The sequence below is a fragment of the Uloborus diversus genome, chromosome 2 (genome assembly GCF_026930045.1).
Source record: "Uloborus diversus isolate 005 chromosome 2, Udiv.v.3.1, whole genome shotgun sequence".
NCBI classification, from domain to species: domain Eukaryota; kingdom Metazoa; phylum Arthropoda; class Arachnida; order Araneae; family Uloboridae; genus Uloborus; species Uloborus diversus.
In genome coordinates, this window is record NC_072732.1 from 24,970,010 (window position 1) to 24,997,973 (window position 27,964).

The window sequence follows — 27,964 nt, forward strand, 5'->3', positions numbered from 1 at the left end:
TAACTCTCTAAATATCCCCGACAATGGCCACATTAAAACCAGATTAAAAAAAAATAATTTGAATTTTGACATCTTGAATTCAAGTTATGTTTTTCGCAATCACGAGTGTGTGTATGTGTGTGGGGGTATGTGTTTGTGTGTAGGGGTTATGTGTATGTGTGTTAGGGCATGTGTGTTTGTGTGCTGGCATAAGTGTGTGGGTAGTTGTGTGTGGGGGGGGGGTGTATGTGTATGTGTGTGTACTCATAGGTGTTTGTATGTGTATGTAGGCATGAATGTGTGGGTAGTTGTGTGTATGTGTGTGTGGGTGTCTGTATGTATGCGTGTGTGTATGTGTTTGTGTATGTGTGTGTAGGAGTAGGTGTTTGTGTGTGTGTATGTGTGCGTGTAGATGTGTATGTATGCGCGTGTGTGTAGGACATGGATGCAACCTGGAGACGGTTTTCGCTATAGGAGCAGCATCGTAAGGAGCCCGTCGACGGTGATGGTGCGGAGGGTGGCGGTGGGAAAAATCAAAGGAACGTCAAAAACAGTCAAGTGAGAACAACAAACAATCGAGATTGCTCAAAAAAAATTTAAAAAAATCGCCAAAATTTGTCGCCAAGTTGGCGACAAAACTTGGCGACCAAAAGACTGGCGATATATCGCCAAGTGTCCGCCAAATTATAACAATACTTGAGTTTGCATCGAAATTAACAGTGAATTTCCCCCAAAAAGGTGCAAAAGACCCCTTTAGAAAAACCCGAATGCAACCAAAAAAGGAGGTGCACAACTAGACCCCACTATTAGTCTACGTACCAAGTTTCACCTTTCTAGGGCATACAGTTCTTGAGTTATGCGACATACATACACACATACGCACATACATACGTACATACAGACGTCACGAGAAAACTCGTTGTAATTAACTCGGGAAACTTCAAAATGGATATTTCGGGCGTCTTTACGTTCTTAGGTGCTTATGTACGTGTGGTCGGGTCGAAAACAAAACTCAACATTCATTCGTGGGTGAGCAAAATGGAAATTAAGGCTGATTTTTGAGTGAACTTTTTTTCGCGAATACAATATTTCCTTTTTTGTAAAAGGAAGTAAAAAGGTCTTACAGTGTACTGTGTTGTAACTATGGCAGGTTGTTCCTCTGCACTATTACTAAGCTAGCAGAAAGACAACTATTGAAGACAACTATTGTAAGGATGAAGGTTTTTGAGCAATCACGATTGCTTATTGTCCTCACTTGACTGTTTTGATGTCCTGTGATTTTATTTTCTCTCCGCCTTCCTCTGCAGCACCACCGTCGACCGGAACCTCTCGATGCTGCTCCTCTAGTGAACACCGTCTCCAGGTTGCGTCAATATCCTACCCACACGCCATACGTACACCTACACACACAAACACATACACACATACATACCCACACTCATTCCTGCACACAGACACAAACACACACGCATACATACACACACATACACATATGCGTACACACACACACACACTCATGCCTGCACATAGACACAAACACACACGCCTACATACCCACACACTCGTGATTGCGAAAAACATAATTTGAACTCAAGATATCAAAATTTAAATTAATTTTTCTAGTATATTTTTAATTTTTTGCATTCACTACGCTTAGCAGAAAACAAGGACGGATTAAGAAATATTTCAAGGATGGGGCGGTTGGTTTTTTAACTTACCTGTTACCACGTATCTGATTACACATGGGAGGAGGGTGGGCTGCCCTAGTATTTTTATCTAAAGTAACTAAAATTTAGAGATTCAGCCAAGGAGTACCTAAGACCTATTCCTTTCCTTTTCGTTGAAAGTGGTATTCAAAAAATTGCGTTTTAGTTCTTCATTTTCGTAATAATTCCGGGGCAATCTTTCGAAACTCCTTCTCCCTAACATCATCGAAGGCCGTCTAAAATTGTGCTTTTTGAAATTGCTGTTTCGAAAAACTATCGGAGAAAAGTCACAAGCAAATTCTGAACAAAATCTAACACTACCTGAGATGTCTACAATCGCGTCTTTTAAGACTTAAATTTTGCGAAATGCCCGAAGAAGACTTCCAAATGTCTCCTCCTAACATCTTCTAAAATTGCCTTTTGAAACTGCAATTCTGAAAAGTTTCCGGGGGAGGGGGGGAGATTTGAACCTCATTCCATTCCTCAACGTCATCAGAATGGCCTACACTTGCGTTTTAGAACTTCAATTCGGGAAAATTGACGATGCAGGATCTCTCACGAGTTAGGAGGGGGGGGGGGCGTTCGCACCCCCCTTGTGTCCGTCATTGGCAGAAAAACACGTTTTTCAGAATCCCTTTGTTTTTCATAACAGTTTGCAAGACGCGAGACAATAAAAATGGTCTTAATATCCTGATGTTTATTATTTTCTTCCGTCACTTTTAGCAACTAAGCTGGGAGAAAAACAGCTTTTACAGACTGTAGCAGTGACTGGTTGTTTTTCCTGCATTGACACTACCATGGTAGAAAAAGGAGTTTTACAGAGTATAATGCGTACATTACGGCGTCCTAAAATAAAAACGAAAATCGATTTTTAAAGTCGCACACCCTCATATCTTTTTTCCTTTATGTCAAAACAATGGGGCTGTTTCCTTCTGTCATAAGTACTACTTTTAATCACTGATATTGATAGAGTAAGCAAAGAAAAAAAATTATAACATGGAGCGAGAAAAAACTTTCATTTTCCCAACTCTTAATGTCGAATTAATTTTTTAAAATTTCCGACTTTGAAAAATAGGCGTGGTCTTTATGACGTCACAAATGATGTACTTTGGCGCATCTGTCTACCGCGGTTTCACGTTGTGATAATCAAGAAGCGAATTAAATACTGCGCTCTACGCTTGCTATCGATCCTATCGTTACAACGCGTGTGAGTAAAGACACGAATTATTTTTTATGCTCTGTAAATGGGATTTCATCAATTGTGGTGTCATAGACAGAAGCATAAACATTAAAAGAGCACCGATTAAAATATTTTTTTTTAAATATTAAACTTGGTCAAATTATTTTTAAAAAAAATGGTTACATTCTATGTTTTTAAGCATGCTCTTTCAGAAAAAAAAAAGAAAAAACTTATGAAATTTCGAAACTACCCCATTGAAAAAAAAAGTTTCATGTATGGAGTCGTTTCCAATATTTTAAAAGTATTTTTTTCTGAAAGAACATGCTTAAAAACATAGGATCTAACCACTTTTAAAATAATTTGTTTAAGTTTAATATTTTTGAAAAATTACTTAAATCGGTGATCTTTCATTGTTTACATTTCTTGCCGATGACATCACAAATGATGAAATGCCATTCTTTGTTGTCATTCACAGTGCAAAATATTTAATTCGCATCTTTACTCACGTGTATTGGCAACGATATGGTTGACAGCAAGCGTAGAGTGCAATATTTAATTCCCTTTTTGATTATCATAACGTGGAAACGCGGTACAAAGATGCGCCAAAAAACATCCTTTGTGACGTCATCTAGACCAGTGCTTCTCAACCGGTATGCCGCGGCACACTGGTGTGCCGCGGCAAGATCCTCAGTGTGCCGCGGTATTTTCGGAGTTGTAGAATAAGAAAGAACACATATTTTACCTGCTTAAGAAATCACAGGTAATGTACCTAGTTTCATCAATTGTTGCTAATTTAATTAAATTAATACCGACGGTGTGAATAGTATTTATTTTACCAGCATGTAAAGAAATCGTACGGGGAACGACAGGTTCCGATGTAATAAATGAAGTGGTCTAAGTGCCAATTCCGGACGATAAAATAATGAAAAAGGAGATTAAGGATGCAAAAACACCATAACTACAACTTAAAGCTCTCTTACTTTTTTTTCTTCTGTCTAATACTTTCTTTCATACACACAGATTGAGGTTTCTGCTATTCCACTGGGGAAGCTTATGGGGTGAATTCACGTTACGTCGTTGTCACGTGATAGCTCCATTCCTCGCTTTGTTTACAGTTGAAGTAGTGTTAAGACTGCATGGTTGATGCTGAAGTAGCGGGGATTTCTTTGTTCTTTTAAGTGTCTTTTTCTTGTGCATTTGGTTGTACCAATGCAACTTGAAAAACTGATTGCAGGAATAAAACCTTCTCCCGTTTTCTTGTGCAAAATTCGGGTTTAGTGAAAATATGGTTAATCCAAAAAAAGCGCCAAAAATTATGAATACTGACGTATTTTAATCTATATATAAATACATAAGTGTAACTATATATTACTATATAACCAGGGGCACCAACAGTGAAGGGGGGGGGGAGCTTTTGAAGAAATAAAATTTAATTTAAAAAAATAATATTCATTTGATATTTTGTAATGATAAAATAATAATTAACTATTAAAACAAAGTAAGTTAAATTAAATTCCTTTTTAAACAAAGGAAAAACTACAAAATACTTAAACGACAAAGCACGAAAAATATTAATGTCTTGTTTATGTTTCTGAGTGCCCGCAGGGGATGCACTGTCACACCCTGGTTTTTAAAAAATTAAAAAAAACCTAATTAAGAAGGGACTTACAACAAAATACTTTAAAAACTACAAAAGACATTGTAAAAATTGTTTACTTCATGTTTACATCTACGAGTGCCGGTAGGGGGGAAGCAAAGGGTTGCCTTCTTAAGGGGTGCCCGCCTAGGAGGAGGGAGGGGGAGGTCATGGTCAGACTGCGTCACAAAATTTTTAAAGGGGGGGGGGGGTTTCTGAGTTGTATTTTTTTTATTTGGGGGGAAGGGGTCTTCGTTATATTTAGGGGGTGCGCCCTAGCTCTTAGGGGGCTGGGCACCAGTACATTCTCGCGCCTTTTGGCTTTAAAAAATAAAATTAAATACAAACAAGGTCAAACTACAAGATATTTCTTTAAAAACTACAAAATACATTACAAACTACATTAATCTAAACATTCTTGTCCATGAGCACCGGCAGGGGGCTGAAAAGGAGCACTTTCACCCCCTGTCTTTTAAAACTAAAATTAAATTAATTAAAAAAATTTATTTAATACTTTTTCAATTAAAAGAAATATTTAATTTTAATTTTTAAGCAATTAATTTTAAATTTAGTTAGTTTTAAATATTTCGAGTTCGGGCAGAGGGTGGAAAGTGGAGCACTTTCACTTGGCTTTTAAAAATAAAATTTTATTAATTAAACAGAGACAATTTACAAAACACTTCAAAAGCAACAAAATACGCCAAGAAAATTAATAGCCTCATGTTAATGGCCACGAGCACCGGTAGGGGGAAGCAAAGGGGTAGATTCTCGCACCATTTTGCTTACAAAAATAAATAAATAAAATTTATCAAACAAGGACAAACTACAAAATAATTTTAAAATACCACAAAATACATCAAAAAATATACATACATGAGCGCCGGCAGGGGCTGTAAATGGAATGTTCCTTCTCAAGCTTTTAAAATTAAAACTTCATTAATTATAAAAAAACAGTATTTATTTTAATGCTTGTTTAATATATTTTTTTTAAATAATTATGAACTTTAAATAAGAGAAATTAAATGCATTTTAAGAAAAGGACAAAGCACAAAAATATTGTGATCAGAGAAATAAACTTACAAATTAAATAGTTTTAACGAAAATAAAAATCCATCTAAGAGTAGATAGAGTTTAGATAATAAAAAATAAATTTTTTTTTTCAAAAAAAAATTAAAAAATAAAGAACAACTAGTAAAACACTTTTTTTGGGGTGACTTTCGTGCGTGTACGTCCCCTCCCCCCCATCTGGGTACAAGGGCGCCCATATGGAAGGGCAAATGGGGGATCAAGCCCCCCCCCCCCTTTGAAGTTAGAACTTCCTTGCTTTTCGTACTTTTTTTCTTTGCAAAAATGTAAAAACATTTCTTCTGAAGCAATTAATGAATCATTTATTAAAAATGTCAAAATTTAATAACTCTAATCTGTACTGAAATCGGTTTCTATGTGGACAATATCCTGCTAAACCATGGAGACAATATCTGAGGCCCCTCCTCCTTAAAATTTTGCATTTAGGCGCCCTTGTCTGGGTGTGATTCTACTAGCACCCAAACACTAACAAAGAACAGTTCAAAAAACATTTTCTGATTTCGAAACTGTAAAATCAGTGCTAAAACAATCGACAGCAAGATGTTAGCAGTACTGTTTTCCAGAATGGAAAACGTTATTTTCAACATTACTTTTTTCTGTAGTTCCAAAGAATATTAATAAACAGCAAGCGTACTGAGCGAACCCGAAGAGATCAATACTGAAATTCACAATCCGCGGTTTGTTTATGTAGCTATCACGTGACGGTCTACTCTATCGCCATCTGGCGATGAATTGACCCCATACCTTTATTAATCCACAATGTTTCCAGGGTTTTGTTTTTCCAGGACAGCACAAAGACAACACAATAGATGGTGGTGCCATCTATGGACAGTTCGAGAGACAATTTAGAACCAGGCCAGGAGCCGAATAACTTCCTAGTCTGGCACCCCCAGAGGTATCGTTTCACTTGGAGGACATTGTGACCACGAGCATATTCAACGCCGCCCAGTCACCATTAATGACGACGGTGGGTCTTCGACCAGTGAGGATCGAACCCGAGGCCCTCCGGTCCCGAGTCCAATGCCTTACCGATCAAGCTACCACGCCGTCTAATACTTTTCACAAAAGACAAGTCCTGTCCTGCTCTGCTTTCTTCTTCACTTCTTTTGATTTCAATTTAGTTCACACATTTACTTTGTTTAATACATCACAGCTTTAGCGCACATTTAAGTTAAAGTGCTTTGAGACCTATTTTTAAATGCGTTTGCTTTATGTAACATATTCAAAAAGGCTTTTAAAAGAAGCACAAAAAAATAGTTAAATTAAGAAACTTTACCTCAACAAGTTACAAGCGAGTTTTAAAGAACTAAAGGGTGTTTTTTTTAGAGGTGTAGAACTTTAGGTTCAAATAAAACAACGTTAAATGATATCAATCGCCATGAATTTGGCTTTATTCGAAAGATGATTCTTTGCCATTTTTATTTAAATGTGATTTCTGGTATATGGCCACTTCAGCTGGCTTGGAGAACTTCTAATCGCGAAGTCCAATTTTCTTTCACTTTTTGCAGCAATGGGGGCCGTATGTGAGTGATATGTGGCGAATGCTCTTGTCCAAGGCGTCAATCGTCTGTGGCTTATCGGTGTAGACCTGAGACTTCACCCAGCCCAACAGAAAATAGTCCAGCTTAGTTAAATCGCATGATCTCGCAGGTGAATTCACGGGTCCATTAAGTGAAATTATTCGTTCATCGAAAGTTTGTTTCAATAAATCAATTGTGACACGCGCTGTGTGGCGTGTTGCACCGTCCTGTTGTCTATTTATGATGAAATGGCAGACCAAACTAAACACAAAACAAGTGACAACTATCAAAATGGCCCACAGATCAAAGTGTTCCCGATTTAAAGTTCTATACCTCTAAAAAAAAACACCCTTTATTAGATTTTATTTTTGTATGTTTAAGTTATTCACGTATATTTGACCTTATTATTATTAGTTATTTTTTGACACATATGTTTATATACTGAACTACTTTATTAACAAATCTGAAGATCAAGCAGAGGCAGCATTAAAACCTTTTATTTTTAAGTGTTTGATATTTAATCACAAAATTAATAATGAAATCACAACGCAAAAAGAAAAATAATTTTGAGAAATGATGTCCTAGAAAAGGAATTTTTAAATACAGGTGAAAAAAATATGAAAAGTTTGAAAAAATAAATAAATAAAATTAAAATTTTAAGACAGACTAAGAATATGGAAAAAATGCCTGAATCTGAGAAACTTGAAATGTCTGCATATTCATTAGCAGAGCATTAGAATTCCCAGATTTTTGTATTCTTAAGTGTCTTTAACCAAAACTAGAGATCAATTTTCTGACCCAAAATCTTAAAAAACCCAAGATTAAAAACTGGTGAACAATATTAATTTTTACAAATGGCATTCGCTTAAATCAATTTGGATGCAACTGGAGTGGGCGTGGCAAGAAGACAAATTTACAAACCCTCATATACTGAAAAGGAAAGATAACAAAGGCTGAAAATAATGATAGGTGCAAAATTTTTCCAGTCAAAGGAACAGAATCACATAAAAAATTAAAACGATAGAGTTTTTCAAAAGCGGATGCAATCGGATTTTGAAATGCGCAAAAAATCGGGACTAAGACAAAAAATCGTAAAAACAAGCTTTCCAAATGCATAAACTTGATGATATTCTGCCAAATATACTAAAGGAACTGCAACATTAAATGCAAAATTGCAGTTTTGGCGCAAATTTGTCCGATTTTGGAGCAAATAAGTCCATTTCGTGGTCTTTTGGAGCAGTCGGCACATCCCTGTTCATAATGAATTTCAATAAAATAGTGTTTCCTTTTTCCAGACGGATTACAGTACCTTCAGTAAAATGCATTATTTCCTCTAAGCATCCTTCCCCTGTCATAGTGTTTGCCATTCCCTGCCCTGTACAAATAACGCTGTTTAGGAAAAATGATCCATATGTTTATTACTTTTCATTTTACTATTTTTTAAAACTTTTATTTTCAAAAAAATTAATTCAGCAAAACTCCCCCCCCCCCGGAAAGTAAGAGCAAGTATATAAGCGAATTTTTTATTTTTTCAAATTTTTTTCCCAAAGGAAAAAAAAAGAGAGACAACTGGAATGTTTATGCTTTTTAGCGGCATTTTCAGAAAAATAGTAGCCTTTCTTACGATTGAATGCAAAATACGGGTTTTGCCCACATTTTAGCTAAAATAGTCACCATACAGTAGCTCTGATTCAAAATTGTTGCCAAATAGCCGCAGTGGTAGCCCTGCCTTTTAGAGTAAAGTTTTCATTTGCATTCATTTAAAGTTTAAAATTTCAAAACCTCCTCCTATTGTCCAACTGTTTACAAAAACTTGGTTGCTGCCACAGATTATTTCAGGTAATGATACTTGACACTGAACCATTTTGACATGTCTATGGTTTGAAATGAAGAGTTCTGAAGAAAAAAAAATGAGCTACTAAAGTTTTTACTCCATCACAAAAAACTACAAACAAATTTTTTGTTAGTTAATTCTCCATATAGCTCTTATGTGTAATTCAGACATCGTCCGCAATGATTTTTTCTCCCTAAAATCAGTTTTTGGTCTGTGTTACCATGACAACAAGTCGTGTTGTACGGAACTCGTCAATGTGAAGAGTAGACAACGTGAAGTAGATATCTGACGTACAGGGGTAGAAGTGACCGACTTGTCACATATAGGATATTTTCCACAAAAAATATAGGACAAATATAGGACACATTATATGAATAATTTTGCTATGAAAAAAGAAATAATACATATCATTTATTATTTGGTTATTCTTATCAATGTTTTTGTTTCAAAAAAAAAAAACCTCAAACAAAATTATAACTTACATCTGAAATGACTTTCCTGTAGTTGAAAGAATAATTTTTGAAAAAAGTGTACTTTATAGGCTAAATAACTGAACAAAATTTGAACAAAGCTGATTTTTATTTTTCTTCCTCACTTATGACCCAAGTAGAAATTCCACTATTATTTGATTTTATATCTAAACTGAACCTTTTACCACTTGTATTAAGAACAAACAGAGCTTGAGGTGGATCCTCCTGACGTTTTTCAGAGTTTTCTTTATGCTTGAATGTTTTAGCATGCTGAATCAAATGGTTGCAAAAATAGCAAAAAGCGGTAAAATCATCTTTTCCTTTTATGCACATGCACCAAAAGTTGTACAATTAATGTCCTCCTGGTTCAACCACTCCACACGAAATTGTGTTAAGCAATGCGATTTCGCCATTATAATTCCACTTAATACAACAAACTACGTTTTAACGTTATAAGGAACTAACATTCGATGATCCCAAAATTTTACAAAAAGAAAAGATTGCAAAAAGAAAATTGGAAAATTCCAATTAGAAAATGCACTGAACACAAAAATATACCAACAATTTGATTTGATTTGATTTATGGTAACACACATTGGGGTATATAGCTATTCTCAGCGGAGAAGATTTTACCTCTAATAATCCACAACCTTTTTCCATATTTTATTTCCAGGACAATACACATGAAAGATGTACATTACATACGAATAAAAGAACACTCATTGCTACAGACGGGAATCGAACCTGCACCTCTCTGCTTACAAAGCAAGTTGGCGAAACCACACGGCCACCAAGGCCCCTATACCAACAAAAACGAAAACCCACATGATGGAAAACAAAACAAACGGCTGTTGCCCCCCAAACGCAAAATTCTAAAACCAACTCCAGACTTAGTTCTCGAAACTCCACCAACTATAGAGTGATGTCACATTGCTGTAGCCAATGAGAGAAGATGCCTGTTGTAGGATTTAGTCAGTTGCGTTTTTTAATTTGAAATTCGTTTGGGCACGTACTTTCAGCGAAAAATCCGATGTCAGAAAGTTTATTTACTGTTCTTTTTAAAAGATATATAGGGTAAAAAAAGGAAATATAGAAAATATAGGACATTTTTGAAAAATATAGGAAATTTAGGATATATAGGACTACTTCGACCCCTGGACGTACATCCAGTAGCGAGTCGCATTTCAGTGATCTCCACAAGATTCTCTCTGTTGGGCAAGTACTGTCCTGTGATTTACGTGCGTCCGCAGAATATGAATGCTACTCCGCTATTGCGTAACGTACATCTGTCAGCTTTACATGAACGTGACATGCGAACGATGTCTGAATTACACTTTACTAATGTGCAAACCCACAGCATTAAAGCAGAATCAATGAAAATGTTGACAAACTTAGTTATTAAAGAGATAAACTTGTTCTCGTTTAGGCTTTATTTGTTTTAATTACAAACATGTTTTCTGGCAAATCACATCTCTCTTTACATTACTTTTTTAAGCTTTAAATGCAGGCTATACAATTTGTAATGAAGTGCTTGCCATCACAATATCTATTTATTGAATATTCATCAGATTTCGATGTTTTTTATCTGATAACAGACTGAAATGAAGACAAGTTGAAACAAATGTCTTAAATGGAAGAAAACTAGAAGTTAAGCAGAGTTTTTGTAGCACAAACTTTAAATAATAATAATCAATTATTTTGCATAAATGATTTTAAAATTAAATCATGTTACAGCTAAAGTTACACATACATATTAATACAAATTTAAATACAAACTATCATAAAAATTTCTCATTCTAAATATAAAAATTCCAGATAATCTAAATTGAAATAGAAACACGTCATAAATTAGAATATCAAAACAAAATTGTATATAACTTAGCACAAACAGCACGGGTTTTTTAAAAAATAATTTGGAGTTAAAAAAAAAAAAGGAGCCGAAAGAAAAAAAAACATGTGAATGAATTTTATTAAATGGCTGGGTGAAAAATGTGAGTTTCATTTCATTAAGCAAAATGAGGTTAGGTGTAAATATATGCAAATAAGTTAAAAACCACAACATATATATGTGTTTATGAACATGATTTTAATTGGCACTCATACCAAAGCAAGACCAGCAGACTTCTACTGATCATTGACAAAAAAAAGAAAAAAAAAGTTTAAAAAATAAAACACTTGAAAATATGCATAATGGATCATTAAGACAATAGTGATAAATGCAAAAAAAGAAAGAAAACCTTCAAAAGATAATAACATAACACAAAGCTGTTAAGACTATACAAAAGCAGATGATCAAATATTTCAAAGACTACAATTTCTGAGCTCCCGATAAAAGTCCACTTGATAAATTACACTTTCTACGCGCTATAGAACATGAAATAAGAAAAGTTTTTAAAGTTCAATTATGCATCCTTAGGATACAAATATAAAACTCGATGCGATCACTTCTTCCGAAATGATTTCAGCGGGAAGTAGGAGTAACATCCAGTTCATGGGGCTGTGTCATGGGGCATAAGAAAAAGGGTTCTATCTTCTTCTGTCATTCATTGTACTCCCAACAGTCTTGATCGTAACCCTCATGAACATGGTCCAAGAGGACACGCCTCCTGTTGTCACAGTACCTGAAAAATAAATATTTATTATAACATTTATTATACAGTAAAATCAATCTAATGCGGACACTAACAGGAAAATTTTTTTTTGTCCGCAATAGAGAGGTGTCCGCAGGACAGGGGTTTAATAATGTTATTTGCATTGGAACTGGGGAATTAAAAACTGTCCGCATAAGAGGGGTGTCCGTTAAGAGGGGTTTCACTGTAACATTATACAGTACACGCCACTAATAAAATGACTGGATCATAAAATCAGCCGATTTTTAAAATCAAATTTGGAGGAACAAAATGATTGCGATATTAAAACATGTTAAAACCATTCTTTAATAAAATCACTAACGCCATTTTCTTTACTAATAATAAAGCTGAAAGTCTTTCTGTCCGGAGGATGTCTGGATGTATGGATCTCTGTGACGCACATAGCGCTTAGACCGTTTGGCCGATTTTCATGAGATTTGGCACAGAATTAGTTTGTGCACCTCGAAGTGATTTTTTGAAAATTCGATGTGGTTCTTTTTCTATTCCAATTTTAAGAACAAAGTTATCATAAGATAGATGAGTAAATTACGAAATTATCATAACGTGGAACCGTAACATGGGCAGGGGTGATTGTGAGTTCATCAAAAAATACCTGAAAGTTTCAAAGCAAGAACGGGGGGGGGGGGGGGGGGTAATCTTTGGCCCCCTATTACTTAAGTGCACCTTTGCCATAGTTTTAAATAGTTCTGAGCCAAAATATTGCGTGCACATTTAATTAAATTTTTAATGGATTACAAAGTTACTTTTGAGCTGGTGTTATACAAATTATCTTGACATTTGTCCATCTTAAGGGATAGTTGTCCATCTTAAGGCTCTTGCAGGTATATTTGATGAGTATTATATAATTTAAAATAAATTGCGGAGGTAGGGAGATAAAAGCATAACGAAAAAAGAACATAATTCCGGTATTTTCAGACATGAAAATACCGGAAATACGTCCGAAAATACCGGAAATTCGATAAAATACCGGACCACAATCACCCCTGAACATGGGCACAAGCCAATGGGCGAGATACGAAATTATCATAACGTGGAACCGTAACATGGGTACAAGCCAGTTAACAAAAAAATTCACCATACATTAGTTGTAAATATACAGGGAAACCAAAAGACCTTTTAATTTTTCTATTACGGGCAAAGCTGTGTGGGTACCACTAGTATAAAATCAAACTTTAGGACATCATGCTTAAAATATTGAAAGAGAAGCACCAAGAAGTGAAAAAATCGGTCTTAGTAGATGAGGAAGTCACAGTGCCTCTTCAATAAAGATGTCAGAAAAGCGCTTGATGCTATCCGATGCACTTTGGAGCAAAGAGGAAAATATAATTATGAAAGTTCCAAAACAGTTAGTAAACTTTGAAACGATGCTGACTCTTTACTCTCCAGTTCTGTTAAAAAATTGGCTTGATTCAGACCCATGTGCAAATAAAAAACATATGCACCTCATGTTTATTTAAAATGTGAACTGTATTTTGAAATACTTCAAACAAAAAGAAAGGAAGTAATTCATTTTGTTTTTGGAGTACTTAAGCTTCACAACTTTACATTTTTTAAGTGAGTGTACTTATGCCGTTTTATAAATTGAAATATCTTCAGAACAAATGTGATTATACAGGTTGGCGACAGGAACTGAAAAAAAGTTCCCTGACTTTTCCCTGATTTCCATGATTAAGTTCACCAAATTTCCCTGATTTAGGTTACCAATGATAATGGTTTCCTTCCTTTGCTCTACTTGAAATCCATTGTATGTTTGCATAAAATGCAGTATTTTAAACGTTTTAAGTTGTGTAAAATTGTTGAACTAAAGATATATTTTTAAAAAATGCTACTTTTTTAATAAAATGGCTAAGAAAAAACATATTAAGTCAATTTTTTTGGGGGGGAAAAACCTACAAAACAGTATATTAAATTTTTCTACAATGGAAAGATTACAGAAAATTAAAAAAAAAAACTTTACTTCCAGAAACCACTTAGCATAAGAATGTTAAGAAAATATCAAAATTACTCTTAAAAACATATGTGTAATTGTGATAGAACTAAAAAGTAATTGAAATTACTTTGAACTAAGTTTTCAAACAGTATAATAATTATTGCAAGAATACCAAGTAATAGTGAAAGAATAGAAGTAATTTAGTTATTCTTATGTAACTAATTGACATATTTATGCAAAACAGATGAAACTATTTGACATCCATTCATAGGGAGCATTTCTCTAATCAAGAAAATAGGTTTCAATGAATGAATACAGCATTTTAACAATTAAAAAAATATATATATATTTACTTAAGAACAAAAGTTAACTCTATTTCAAATGATTTCAGTATTAATAAAAAACAATCTTAGATTGCTTTTGTAACAAACAACTTTGAAATGCAATTAGCTTTGAAAAAAGGCAATTAGTTAATTTCAAAATACGTACATAAAAGGAGAATACAACTTGGTTAAAAAATTAAAGAATCACTTAAGTCTGAAGAAAAGAAAACCTTTATAATCTACAGAGACAACAAATAGTATAACGGTAAAAAACAAAGTTTTTTTAATTGAAAGTTCAATTTTAGCAATTAAATTAAAAACGCGAAGAAGTAATAACTTTTAAGTTTTTATAGTATTAGTTCAAAAATCAAAGATTTCTTCTTGAAATCGTGATTACAATACGCTTATTACTTCGAGACAATGGAATAAAGGCAAAGCAGCTAAGGCATTAATGAAGGCTTCTTCTTTGCCTGTATGGTAGTTTAATTTAAGTAGAATTTAAAGCATAAAAGAAAATTTCAAGCTAGGTAAAATAAACAACCTAACAGACACAGAAGCAATCTCAGGATAGCTTCATCCTGTGGTTAATAAGTAAGATTCAATATTTTGACGTTGAGGAAAAAAGTTGCACAAATATGCGGCAATGTATAATCACACCTCATTAATTTTACTTTTTTTTTTTGAACAGTTAATTGGTGGAAAATGCGTAGGGAATTAGAGTACTTAATTTTGTAAAGCAAAATAAATTGCTTTTTTCTTCATAAAATCAATTTTCCCTGATTTTTTGTCATTTTTTCAAAATTCCCTGACATTTCCCTGACTTTTCCCTGATTAATAAAGTTCCCTGACTTTTCCCTGATCAGTCGCCACCCTGTTTTAATAGGCGGTGGGCACTGTATTGATTAAACTGTATTGATTAACTTTTTCAACAGGAGAAAGAAATAATGGAAAAAAATTGATTTTTAAAACCTTGGGTGCGGTAGCTGAAACAAATTTATAAGTACAGGCGTCCCTCATATAACACGGTACCAAAATTTGCGATTATTGTGACACAGTTTCGATATTACACGGTACCAAATTTGCAATTATTATAACACGGTTTCGATATTACACGGTACAAAACTTGATTTTAATAGTACACGGTTTTGATAAAACACAAATTTTATAAGATGGAATCCCATTTTTGTTCAATACACTGTTAAAAAAATGTATGATAACAACTCTAATAAATTTTTACTTTGTTTTTATGAAACTTTTGCTTAAACTTGTCTTTGCTCAAAAGTTTGGTTCCCCGGTATAATACTAACATTTAACCAGAGTTCTAAAATATCATTTAAAAACATTGACTAAAAGAAGTTTTAGAACTAACATTTTTGAACCAAACAGAATTTTGCCAATCTATTGTGTTCCACAAAAGCTAATAAAACTAGCAAGAAAGTACAGATGATAATTTGAAAAAATAAATAAATAAATAAATAAATAAAACTAAACCAATTATTATTTTTGAATACATTTAAAAAAAAATGTTTATTCATTTTTCATCAAATAACTATGATTATGAAACAGACGATTTTTCTTTCTTTCTTTTTGAGAATCTAATATTATAATTTCAACGCAGATGATAACTATTATATATATGAAGATAATACTCAGATTTTTTTTTATTTCAAGAGATGAATTACACACTTCAAATTCAACTCCTACACTGGTGATTGACATAGCAAAAAAAAGAAAGACATCAGGGTTGCCACTCCATTTTGGAGAAAAAATTATCTGCATTTTCCCTGCATGAATATGCAACATTATACTGCCGTGTGCAGGTAAAGGGCAGTAACTGCAAATTTTTCATTTTAAATTTTTTTGCATTTTTGTCATCTATTGTACGTTATCTTCATTGTACAAGCTCGCTTATTTGGTTTCCGCAGAAACAAAAGGCGTGAAAAAGACGTCTAGTTCCAACATTTCCTTATTATTAGTATTGAATCTAAAATGCGTTTTTTCAAATACAGTAAAACCTGTAAAGTTGACCACCTTTGTAAGTTGACCACCTGTCTATGTTGACCGCTTTAGTCAGGAACGGAATTAGTCCTATCTTATATAATGAAGGAAAACCTCTGTAACTTGACCACCTCTCTATCTTGACCACCTGTCTATCTTGACCACTAATGAACACCAAGTTTGGATTGGAGTATTGTAAAAAACCCTTTGTAAGTTGACCACTTGGTTTATTTTTTAAAATTTTATTTAGCAAATTATTTTTTTATTATTATTTTTTTTTTTTTTAAAGCTTTCCAAGAATATTTCTGATGCCAGACCAGCATTTTACCAACTAAATGAAACAGCAGCATAACTAAACCTCCTTTTGAGTTTAACCACATGGGAAAACTACTAAGAACCCTTTTATTCTCCAAACTTGTTTTTCTTCTGTTGTTAAGTGAAAAATTTGTAATTTTTGATTAGCTATAAATTTTTAGGAACTATTAATATAAAATGAGTAACTTTTCATAAATAATAAGCCTTTTTTTTTGATCAATTTACTGAAATTTTAAATTTGCACGACACATTATACGTCATTCTGGGAAAATAATCTCTAAAAATATTTGAATAACATCTTAAGTTATTGTTTCAAAGTAATGCTAAACAATGAAAGTGAGTTAAACAGAAAGAGTAGGTGTCAATTGCAAGAATTACAAAAGGTGTCATGGTGCAAGAATTCCAAAAAAAAAAAAAATCATTACCCCCTTTATAAGTTGACCACCTGTCTAAGTTGACCACCAAAATACTGCACCGCAAGTGGTCAACTTACACAGGTTTCACTGTATCTCGAAAATTCATTTCTGCAGATACTGCCGTTTATCTCACACGGTAGTATAAATGAGTGAACCCTGATACTTGCAAAAGAACATTAACCCGTTCGGGACAAATGACGCGTCTTTGCGTCAGCGCTATTTGATTCTTCCGAGACGAAAGACGCATTCGTGCGTTACAGTAAGTAGTACGCAGCCGGCCTAAACGACGCTTTTTTGCGTTTTCGATTTGGAACGAAATATTTACTATTAGATTGCGTTACTTACCCATGTTCCGTTCAAATGATTGCTCTCCTGCATTAGTATTTCAGCATTTCATTCAGGGGGTTGAGTGTTTAAAATTTAGTATGGAAAAAAACACATATTGGCAAACAGCAAGTAATTATGATATTGGGGGAGATTGCATAGTTAAAGATCCCTCGAAAAGATATTTGTTGATGTGAGATTTTTTTTCAAAAATAGTATGTATTTTTAAACAGTATCTATGAAAGCATTCTATGCATTGAACAGCTGAAATGTGTTTCTAGCTGAAGAAAGTGATGAACACTCATCAAATAGACACACTTAAAATATGAGCGTAACAATCAATGTAAAATACCAAGGCATTTTCTTGTGAAAATCGTGCAAACACACCATTCCAAGGGCACTGGATGGCTCTGTTAAGGGCTACTAAGGGCTGTGTTAGCACAGAGCACACAAGAACGAGAAATTTATCCTATATGAGGAAATTACGTATTTAGTTCAAATGAACTATAATTCTTCAGTTTTTTCTGTTCTTAAAAGATCGGTAAAGGCTTGATGAATTTCTAATAATTAAAAAAAAACGGAAAACGCTCATGTCTGAAAACGTGTCGAGTTTCATCAATCATTATGGAGAATCAGCAAGATTGGCTTTCTTGAACATTGATTTGCGATTTACCTAAATTGAATTTGCTCATTTTATAGTATTCCTCTCAAAAATTTGGGGGTGCGACAACCCCCTCTCACACCCCTATTTGCCGCCCCTGCTCTGACGTCAGAATGGGGTTTGTCAAGCGTCCGTGATTTATTGGATTTCGTGAAAGAAAATATTAACATGTGCTCGCAAGTTAGAAGGGAAACGTATACTCATTTTGAAGTGGCTCTTTCTAGTTTCGGTTCCATTTATAATGAGATTGGAGGGGAGACATTACTTAGGGGCAAGGGGTTTTACTTTTATGTTCATTTGGTAGCCATGGTGAACACGTTTTATCTTTCCGATTAGGAAATATCTTAATTTATGACTGATCCATCTGTGGATCTTTTGGGTCACATTGAAACAACTATAAATTACTTTTGTTGGAGTTCTTCATACAGTAGTTACTTTCGAAAATGATACGCTGAAAAAGAAGGCAAGGAACTTAGACGGAGATGTGTAATTTGCTAAAAGCAGAATAAAAGACGTAACACTACGTATGAGTGTAAAATGCTCAATGCGCATTTATCTGTGCTTTGAAATTTTTCATGCGGCTTTAAAATATTAATTGTTACAATATTCTTCAAGTATTTTATAATATTAAGCGCAAATATTTTCCCTGTTTTGTAGAAAATATATTGTTTAATTTTGGTACTTTTAGTTATTGTAAAAAACAATATGTTTTGCATTTTTATTGTTAAATATCAATTATTTTCATCCAATTTTTTGTTATGATTGAAATTTTGATGTATTTTATCATACATTAAAAAATGGTTTCATTTCTGCTTAAAGTATACATTTTATCCATTATTATGTATGCGTACTTTCCGAAATTGCATATTAGGCTTAGCGGGAGAAATTGCCCTGGCCTGTGCGCACAGTCCGCGTGTAACAGCTGCCGTCCTGTGGGAGAGTTATCTTCTGCGAACTGCCGTCCCGAACGGGTTAATATCCCACTAGTTTCATCACAGGGGGAAAATAACAAATAAATAAATTACAATAACAGGAAATAAAAAAATTATCAGAACCGAAATAATAGCATGGTGATTGAATTCATTAAACTTTTCATTAAAAAAAAACTTATCTTCACCATTTATTACTTGGACCTCATAAGATTAAAAAATGCAAAAGTAAAGCAGAACAATGGATATTGATCACTAATTGTATGTGCTTTAAATTAAATTAGCGTGAAATTTAAAACTCATGCCGAATAAAACACAAATTTTTTTTCTTGCTTTCATATAAACATTTTAAGATTTACTAAAAAAAATTTGAAATTACCATTTTTCACTTTATTTATCCTTTTTTAAAAAAAATATTATTATTATTTAGTAGCTTATACATTCGGGCATTGATTTTTGCACGTTCAATTTCAAAATATATATATTTATAAAATTCACTGCATTTTTCAGGTTTTAAAAGAATTTTTCAAAATTCCCTGGATTTTCTGTTTTTTTTTTTTTTTTGATTTTTGAATGCCCTGAATTTTCCATTTCTTCAGGCTTCCCTGTGGCATGGGAATTCTGGACATGATTTTTAATGGAGCATCCAATATCATATATTGTTCTAAATTAAAATGTGCCCATTCATGACACACATTCTATTTTATATTATAAAATTGAAAGAAAATTTAAAAAATATGAAATAAACATCTGAGCCTGGGGCCCTTCGGACCCTTTTCATTTGAATACTGGAAAGTTGCATTCAAAAGATGTTTTGGCAATCCTAATTGCGATAGCATCTTAGTAGTGCGATAGTACGTTCTTCATTGGTTAGTTTTTGTTGAGGTATGACAAAACTATAAAGTATGAGGAAGTCGAGAAAGTATAAACCAACTCCCTAATTTCATATATAAATTTGACTCCATCTACTATAATATTAAAATCTGTTCGCGTCCGTCTGTCTGTCTGAAAAGCAATCTTCTCGAGAACCGCTGCGAATCAAGAGTCAAACGAGATACCGATCAATTCGAAATTTTCCAAAGAAAACAATAGGACCAATCTCGCAATTGTGCGACTTTAAGTAGCGGATATATTAATTAAAACGTTAATTAACATAAGGTTATTCAGGAATTTTTCATTCTTTCCTGTTGCCATTTTGCATATGGGTGAGCAAGTAAAATTCTAATCTGTTTTAAAAGATTTTTTTGGCTGCTGCCCAAATCTTAAAACAACGTTTCCATCTAGAATTTCATTTTAAATTAGTTTAAAATTGGTTGCTCTATTCGGACATAGCATTTATTTTATCGTGTGTCGTTTTTTTAAATATTTTTTACATTCAACGTTCTTAACTCTTTTCAACATATGAAAGTTGTTTCTTTAGCTATGTTTATTGATTGTAGTGTACGTTTATCATTCACCGGCCTCATATTTTGGTACATTTAGGATGTGCGACTAATTATGTTTATTTTGTTGGACTTTTTCCCGTCACATGTGTGAGTTTTTGAATTGTAATAACTCTCTTTTGCCTTCTTGTTTCTATTTTTGAAAGACAGTTTGCATCGTTAATGGAACATGTTAAATTAAGATTGTTTGGATTTCTTTAAGTGAAACAGAGTTTAACAAAAAAGATTGTTTTTAAGGATTTTAACTAAAGCTAAATTGGAATCTGATGACTTGGTATTAAAATAATGCTTATTGGTATTTATTTAGTCTTGGTGCTTTAGTTTCAAGTAATCAACCAAAAAGTGTGTGTCATTTTATGTAAAAAGCCGATTGTAATTGTACATAAATATTTCAGCTGTAGTCAATCAGATGTAATTCATTTTAACCTGAGCACAGAATATAGTTGATAATGCCTATATTTTCATCTTTTGTGCTAATTGAAAAAACTCATAACTTGTATCATTGATAACTATGATTAACGTTAAAGAGACTTTTGCCAAAAATATGCTCAACTGGTGTTTTGCAAACCTTGCATAACGCGTATTTATTTACTCCATAGCGCTTTAGAAACTGATGTCAGAGTAATACAAAAACATCAATTGGACATGTCTTTCATTTTTTAAGTAGCTCGTGCAACGCCGGGCACGCAGCTAGTTATATAATAAAAATCAATCAAACTTTATTAACATGACATTGTTACACTTTAAGAAGTCGTCACTCAAATTAAAAATCTATCGAACACGATCTTGTGCGTCTTTTACTTTTTAACACTGAGGTGCTGCCACTCAGCAGTTTGTGTAAAATGAAATAAATATACTTAACAATTGAAATATATTAAATATGGATGAGGTGTAGCCTTATATATTACTAAAGATGATCATTAAGCGGGAACATTGAAAAAAGGAATCAGAACATCAATAGCGGTTAAGTGAGGATAATAAGCAATTCAGATTGCTCCAAAAAAAAAAAAAATTATGAATTTAATATTAATATGATGAAAGTGAAACTTCACTTTCAATGCTTATACTTAAAAACGCATTTTTAACTACATTGCGAAACAGCAATTAAGTTGAGATTATTGAGGATAAACCATACATGTAAGAACATACAAGGAGACAGAAAGATACATGAAGTTGGTTTTCAAATAATATTTTTATAGACTTAATTAGATTAGAATGTATACCTGTATTTATCTTGAACCTTTTGTTTAATGGCTAATAGATTTTCTTGAGTAATATCACGCTCTAAATATTCAGATAATTGTTCGGTTGCAGTTTCTAAATCACTTTGATTATCCTAAATTAATGATAATACTGATTAACACTAAAGAAGAAAAAACAACAATATATAATTTTTTAAACAATTATAAAATATAAGTGATGATTTAATCATAAAAATTCAAAAATATATTTCTTAAAGCAAATAAAATCATCTAGATCAAGTAAGACCTTCAGTTAGATAACACCCGCTACCTTAGGGAACCAGTTGCTCTGCCTTTTAAGGGGGTATTCTAGTCTAGAGGCTTAATTTTAAGGTGATTTTACAGGCGTAATAGAAAAAAAAAACAGCAGCTAATTTCACTATCCATTTTTATCAGTTTTTTATTAATACTTTTAAAAGTATAAAAATGCATAATAGTTGAAAAAAAATTTCAATTTGTAGTTGAAGGAGGCTGGCAAAGTGGGGACAATAAAACAAATGGGGGTCTCCTTGTGCATGTGATTCCAATCCTCCAGGTGATCTGAAACATAAAGTCAAGGTTAATTCTTATTAAACAAGGATGTAGAATTGTCTGGACGTAGCCGATTTGAAAATATTTTGTTTCTTCACAAAATGGCGTCTTTTTGAAAAAAAAAATCATTTTTTGGCTCCTTTTTCAAACTTTGGTATTTTTTTAAAAATAATAAAAAATTAAAAATTTCAAAAACTCCTACGTGGGGACAATTTTGATAGTACTAAGAAAGTCAGTACCAAATTTTAAGTGAATCGGTGTATTAGAACTTCAGATATCTTGTCAACCGTATCGGAAAAACTAGTTTCGAGAAAAACGCTTTTAAAGTTTGAAGTCTCACTTCAGCAAAAGAGCGCTATTCAACATAATAGCTCAAGGTGCTTGAGATATTTTATTTTAGCTTAATGGTTCTTTTTTTTTTCCAACAATAATTGTAGAAAGAAAAAAATATAATCTCGATAATGGTAAACTGTACATTCAAAATTTATGCGTCCTAGCAGTGGTGAATGCAGGATTTGGTTTCCTACAACTTTCATTGAAGTGAATGAATGAATTTTGAAAGCAACCACCAGATCAAAAAATTGGGAGGAGGGCATTTGGAAGGCTTTCAATTTTTTTTCAAACGGATTTTTAGGGAGAGAGTCCAGATTTATGCTTGAAGGTGGGGAGGGGAGATGTTCATTACTGGTATATTAGTAATCAAACTAAGAGAATTGCGTTATGTAAGCGGAGAAAGAGAATTAACAATAAGAATCTACAGTAACATTCGCAACCCCTGGAAATTGTAGTGCCAAAATTGCAGTTTACACAATCTCTGGTGATATTCGGAGGAGGAGAGGTTCAGGGACTTTTATGAACACTTCAAGCTCAAAGACGGTCTTTAAATTTCTTGAAGTTGAAGTCCTAAAAATGAAGTTTTAGACGATTTTTAACGATGGGGAAGAGGGGAGATGGATCGGAGATGCTCTCTATTTTTTCGAAAATGAAAATTATATCCACTGAAAAAGCTTAGTTGTTCGCTATCTTTGTCTGAGTTAACAGAGGAAAAGGGTTCGGGCAACCTATCCTCCGGAAAAATTTTGAATTTGCGATTCTAAAAATGCAATTATAGGCCATATTTGTAAACATTAGAGAAAAGGTTTGGATTTGGATCCTCTCCTCCCCCGGAGTTTTTTTGAAATTCCAGCTCCAAAAACAAAATTTTAAACGAGTTTAATGATATGTGTGTGTGGGGGGGGGAGAGGATTTCGGATACTCATACGGAAATTTTTCTACATTTAAGTTCAAAAAACATAATATAGTAAGTTATTTTTTTAGATATTTTCAGAGACCCTCATCCTGATTTTTTTTTTTTGAAATTTAAGCCCTAAAAACGAAATTTTATATGACCTTTAATCGTGTGAAGGGGAAAGGGGCACTCCCCTGGAATTTTTTTCGAAGTTAAATTGCTTTTTTTGAAGTTAAGGGACGGGATGGGGTTCAGAACTCTTCCTCAGAACATTTTATAAGTTAAGTTTTAAAAAGGAAACTACAGGACATCTTTCAGAATAAGGATTGGGTGTTTAGAGAATCTCTCACAGAAATTATTTGAAAGTGAAGTTCCAAAAACGATTTTGGATGATGTTAAAGGGAATGACTTCGAGAATTTTTTCGTGGAAATTTGTAGCTTGCCCTTAAACCAAAGCTTAAGATATTCTTAGAGGATGTTAGGGGATCAGGTTCTCTAGCAGGAGAGGGGGGGGGAGTTGCAGTAGCACCATAGCCCTTCTTCTGGATTCGCCGTTGCGCTCAAGGACTGATGCAACTCTAAAATTATGATATTTTCCCCCTATGTATTTCAATTTTTCAACTATGCAATGATTCATAGGGATAATGTCTCGACCCTCTAAGAAATGCTTCGCCACGTACTTGGGGGTCGCGACCCACAGATTGGGAACCCCTGGTCTAATACATATTAACGTATACCTATTATACGTTTTTTTATTTGTACGCTTTTTTCATACAATTCCTTCAAAAAAGTACAAATGGTGCTTCACTGTATTCCTAAGGAAACTTTGTGCTTCATTTGCCAAACATTTAGGCATTACCAAACTTTCCTATGTGTAAAAATGTAATTTTATATTTGTCATTTGATTCATCATGTATCTCTGGCCAAAAATATTCACTAGTCATAAGTAAAGTAACAGCACTGTATGTGAATGTAATTCGCAACTCCAACAAACTATAGGGGGCGCTGCAGTCACTGTCTAATGGCGGATGAAAAAACTAAAACAAACGCACGCTGTAACGTATAAATTGCTTCTAAACTTATGACAGAAATTTTTGTTCGCAAGCATGATTTTTTGTTCTTTATTCATTTGAAAAGATTTTTCAAAGTCTTTTGGTTATTCTGACCCATGTAGAAAGAGATTAGAAATCAAAAAGTATTACGAAAGTAAAAAATCAATGCAGAACCCACAGTAAGTTGTTCTGAAGCAGCCATTTTCACGATGTTGAATTCGGAATTCATAAATTTTTGGTTCGCTTTGAAAGCATTTTCATTTCGTACAGTTTTTTCTATACATTAGTACATATTATGTCCAGTTTCGTGATATTTCTGGCATTTGTTAACATTTTTGTGACATTTACGGCATTTGTTGACATTTTTGTCACATAGTGCACATACGTGACAGACTGTCAAGAGTAACATTTAACACTAGATAATTTATTTCTATGACTATATGATTGGATATCAAAAGAAATCATCATGCATTTAATTTATTCGTCATGGAAATGATTTAACTGATATGCGAAATCTTGTCAAGATACATTATTCTTTCACACAATTCTATAACCATAACCCTATAAACAGATTTTTGACGAAACTCTTCCACCGATAATGACAGCTTTTGCAGAGCAATTAAGTTAATAAAGTTAAGTTGGCGCGATATTTTAGCGATAAAAATTTCAAACTTTTATTTTTTATTGTTCAAATTCTTAACGTTCTTTCTGGATTTTTCAATCTGTTCTGTGATAAATATTTTCAAGAAAATTTATTTGCATACTGTCCATTTCAGTTGGATGCTATAGTAACAAGGTTATTTAAATCATTTATGTGGAATTAGGTTAAGGAAAAGAGTAATTTTTCAGCATGGCCCTAGTATCCAGTCAATGTTGTTAAGTCCGCTTTTTTTCATCGAATTGAAAAACTGATATTTATTCAAATTCACTCAGAACAAGATAAATAAAATGTGTACTCACAGTTTATATCAGATATTTTTGATGTTACGCTGTTGCGGATGACGATTGCAAATGATGAATTACGCAAATAAAAAAAATACACATAACAAACTGTTTGTTTTGCCCAAAATGAACAAATGGAACGCAATGTTTTAGGTTAATTCCATATGTGACAGACATTACATCAGACAACTATTTTTCTTAGTTTCAGGTACCAAATATTAAAATATGTTTATAAATTTTGGTGTACTAAGACATTTTTATGCCCTTATTGCATACAAATAAAAAAAAATATTTTGTTGAATTAAATGTTTGAGTTATAAAGTAATAAAACACCGTGACAGACATTACAAAAAATGGACATGGAAATGAGCCGATGCCTCGTTGTTAACCAATTGCTCTGAATTGATTTATATTATGGGTTCAAAAAAAAGTTGTTAGTAAACAAAGAATGCTTTCTACAATATTTAAGTGAAAAAAGTAAAAATTTCAAAAAAGTTTTTTTTTTTAATATTTCAACTGTGTGACAGACATTACAAGATTTTGTGACAGACATTACACGTGCAAAATTTTTATTTAAATTTCTATCAGTAAATGAAAAATATTTATTTCTTATGACATTAAATGTTACAAATTGAATACTTAAATGATTTGGAAGATGAAAAATTGTTAAACTACGTTATTAAAGTTTGTAAAACCCACGAGAGTTGACCAAAGTTGGAGCAACTGTGGTCGATACTATTTGTGTTTTATTATACCAAACAGCATGGTCTTCTGACTCAAATTTAAATAGTCCTTTTATTTTGGCTGGCACAAGACACTTTATTTGGTACTGTTCTCCCTCTGTTTTAATTATTATACCATTAAACTTTTCATTGTCATATGTTGCAGTGACCCACTGACCGCATTGAAATTCTTCAGGAAATTCTTTAATAACATTACTTGGAGGTAATGGTATTAAAGAGCTTTCCACGCATTCTCCAGTATTAAAATTAAAAATTATTCCCTTTTTGCTGTCTGATATTGAACTATAAAATATTTTCCCTTCAGAGCGAGAACGGCAACTGTGCTTTCCTGGTATTTGGAATTCCCTTGATTTCTTCATCATCTATTCTCCACAAATTATCCCAATCTGCTTTCATTGCTTGAATGTTTTTCTGACCTGAACAATACATTCCAGGACAAACCCTTTTTGCTGCCAAAATCAACTTAGAAATTGTTACAATTTGATGCTTGCATATTTAAATAAACTATTGTGACAGACATTACACATGTGACAGACATTACATTTGTGACAGACATTACAAATTTAAAAACTCTCTATATAATTCAATCTTTTAGGTTTTTTAAAATTAACTACATGGACATGTTTCTTATAACACAGAATAAGAGGAAATATAAATAAAAGTATAAGATATAAACATATAATTGTTAAAACTTAAAAAAATTATGTTTTTTGTGACAGACATTACAGGTTTCAGAGAGATTATTCTAAAACCTTTAAAAAATTCAAAAACATTTTTTATCAATAACTTTGATGTTTTTCAAGTGCTCATGAATCATTTTTCTTGACTAATAAAACTTTTGAAAGGGATCCATTTCAAATTTTTAATTTAAAGGAAAATCAAAGTTGTGAAAATAAAGCTTGTAGTTTCGGTCAGAGAATTCACTCTAAAAAATACTTCATAAAAAATATTAAGATATAATAATAGCAGTGAATTTTATTAATTTCAAAAAATTTGTTTTATTTCCTACACATTATGATCCAAAACTAAAAGTTTTGATGAAATTTAAAAATTAGCAACTATGTCCACATATTCATGGAATTAACCTTTAGTTTATTCAGCAGTTTTGTAAATATCTGCAAGGTAGCGTATTCGAGCGCTGGAGTTGCGAATTATCCCATCTGAAGAAAAAAATCAACTGTCACATTTTTTTTTTTTCGAGATTTCTCTATGTGCAAGACTTAAACTTCTTAATAAAATAACTTACAATATGTTAGAACAAACAGTAAAGGTGAAAAATTACTTCAAATATTGCAGACTGGTTATTTTTCTTCAGATAATAAGCAAAGACATAAGTGTACATTAAAGTCTGGCGACATTGACACAGTACATCAACAGCTTTTTTCAGGAACTGAACTTCAATCCATGACATATTATGCTGCTGCATTTCTTCCATCTTTTCTTTTACAGATGCATACAACTGAAAATAATTGGTGTGTTACTGTCTTATATTAAACTAAACTTCATGCTTACATTAAAACTAAAACTTTTTGCAAAATATTTCCAATTACATTACCAATATAAGAATTTAAAATAAGTAATTGAAATCAAAGAAACAAAAAATAGAAAGAGAGCTAGAAGTTCGCAAAAACAATGTGAGTTGTGAACAAAGAAATGGATGAACAGTCCAAACTAATTATTGGAACCCATCGTGGGGCTACAAGATTGAAATTAAAATTTGAGGCAAGTAAATATTTGAATGAAAAATGATGAAAAAATAAAGAAGAAAATAAACCACCATTCGGATCTTTGACAAAAAAAAATCATTGAACAGAATTGAAAGTTTAT

At 32.9% G+C, this 27,964-nt stretch overlaps 1 protein-coding gene across 1 annotated transcript in view; it reads right to left on the reverse strand.

Annotated features, from left to right (window-relative positions):
* Window positions 1-10,833: 10,833 nt before the first annotated feature.
* The window catches only part of LOC129216911 (E3 ubiquitin-protein ligase arih1-like), a 46,898-nt gene continuing 29,767 nt past the window's right edge, over window positions 10,834-27,964 (reverse strand). The window contains exons 12-14 of the mRNA XM_054851129.1: window positions 27,420-27,596; window positions 21,624-21,736; window positions 10,834-12,032 (exon numbers count right to left, since the gene is read on the reverse strand). Of these exons, the coding sequence (XP_054707104.1) occupies window positions 11,951-12,032; window positions 21,624-21,736; window positions 27,420-27,596 (372 nt within the window). The 3' untranslated portion in view covers window positions 10,834-11,950. The remainder of the gene's footprint in view (window positions 12,033-21,623; window positions 21,737-27,419; window positions 27,597-27,964) is intronic.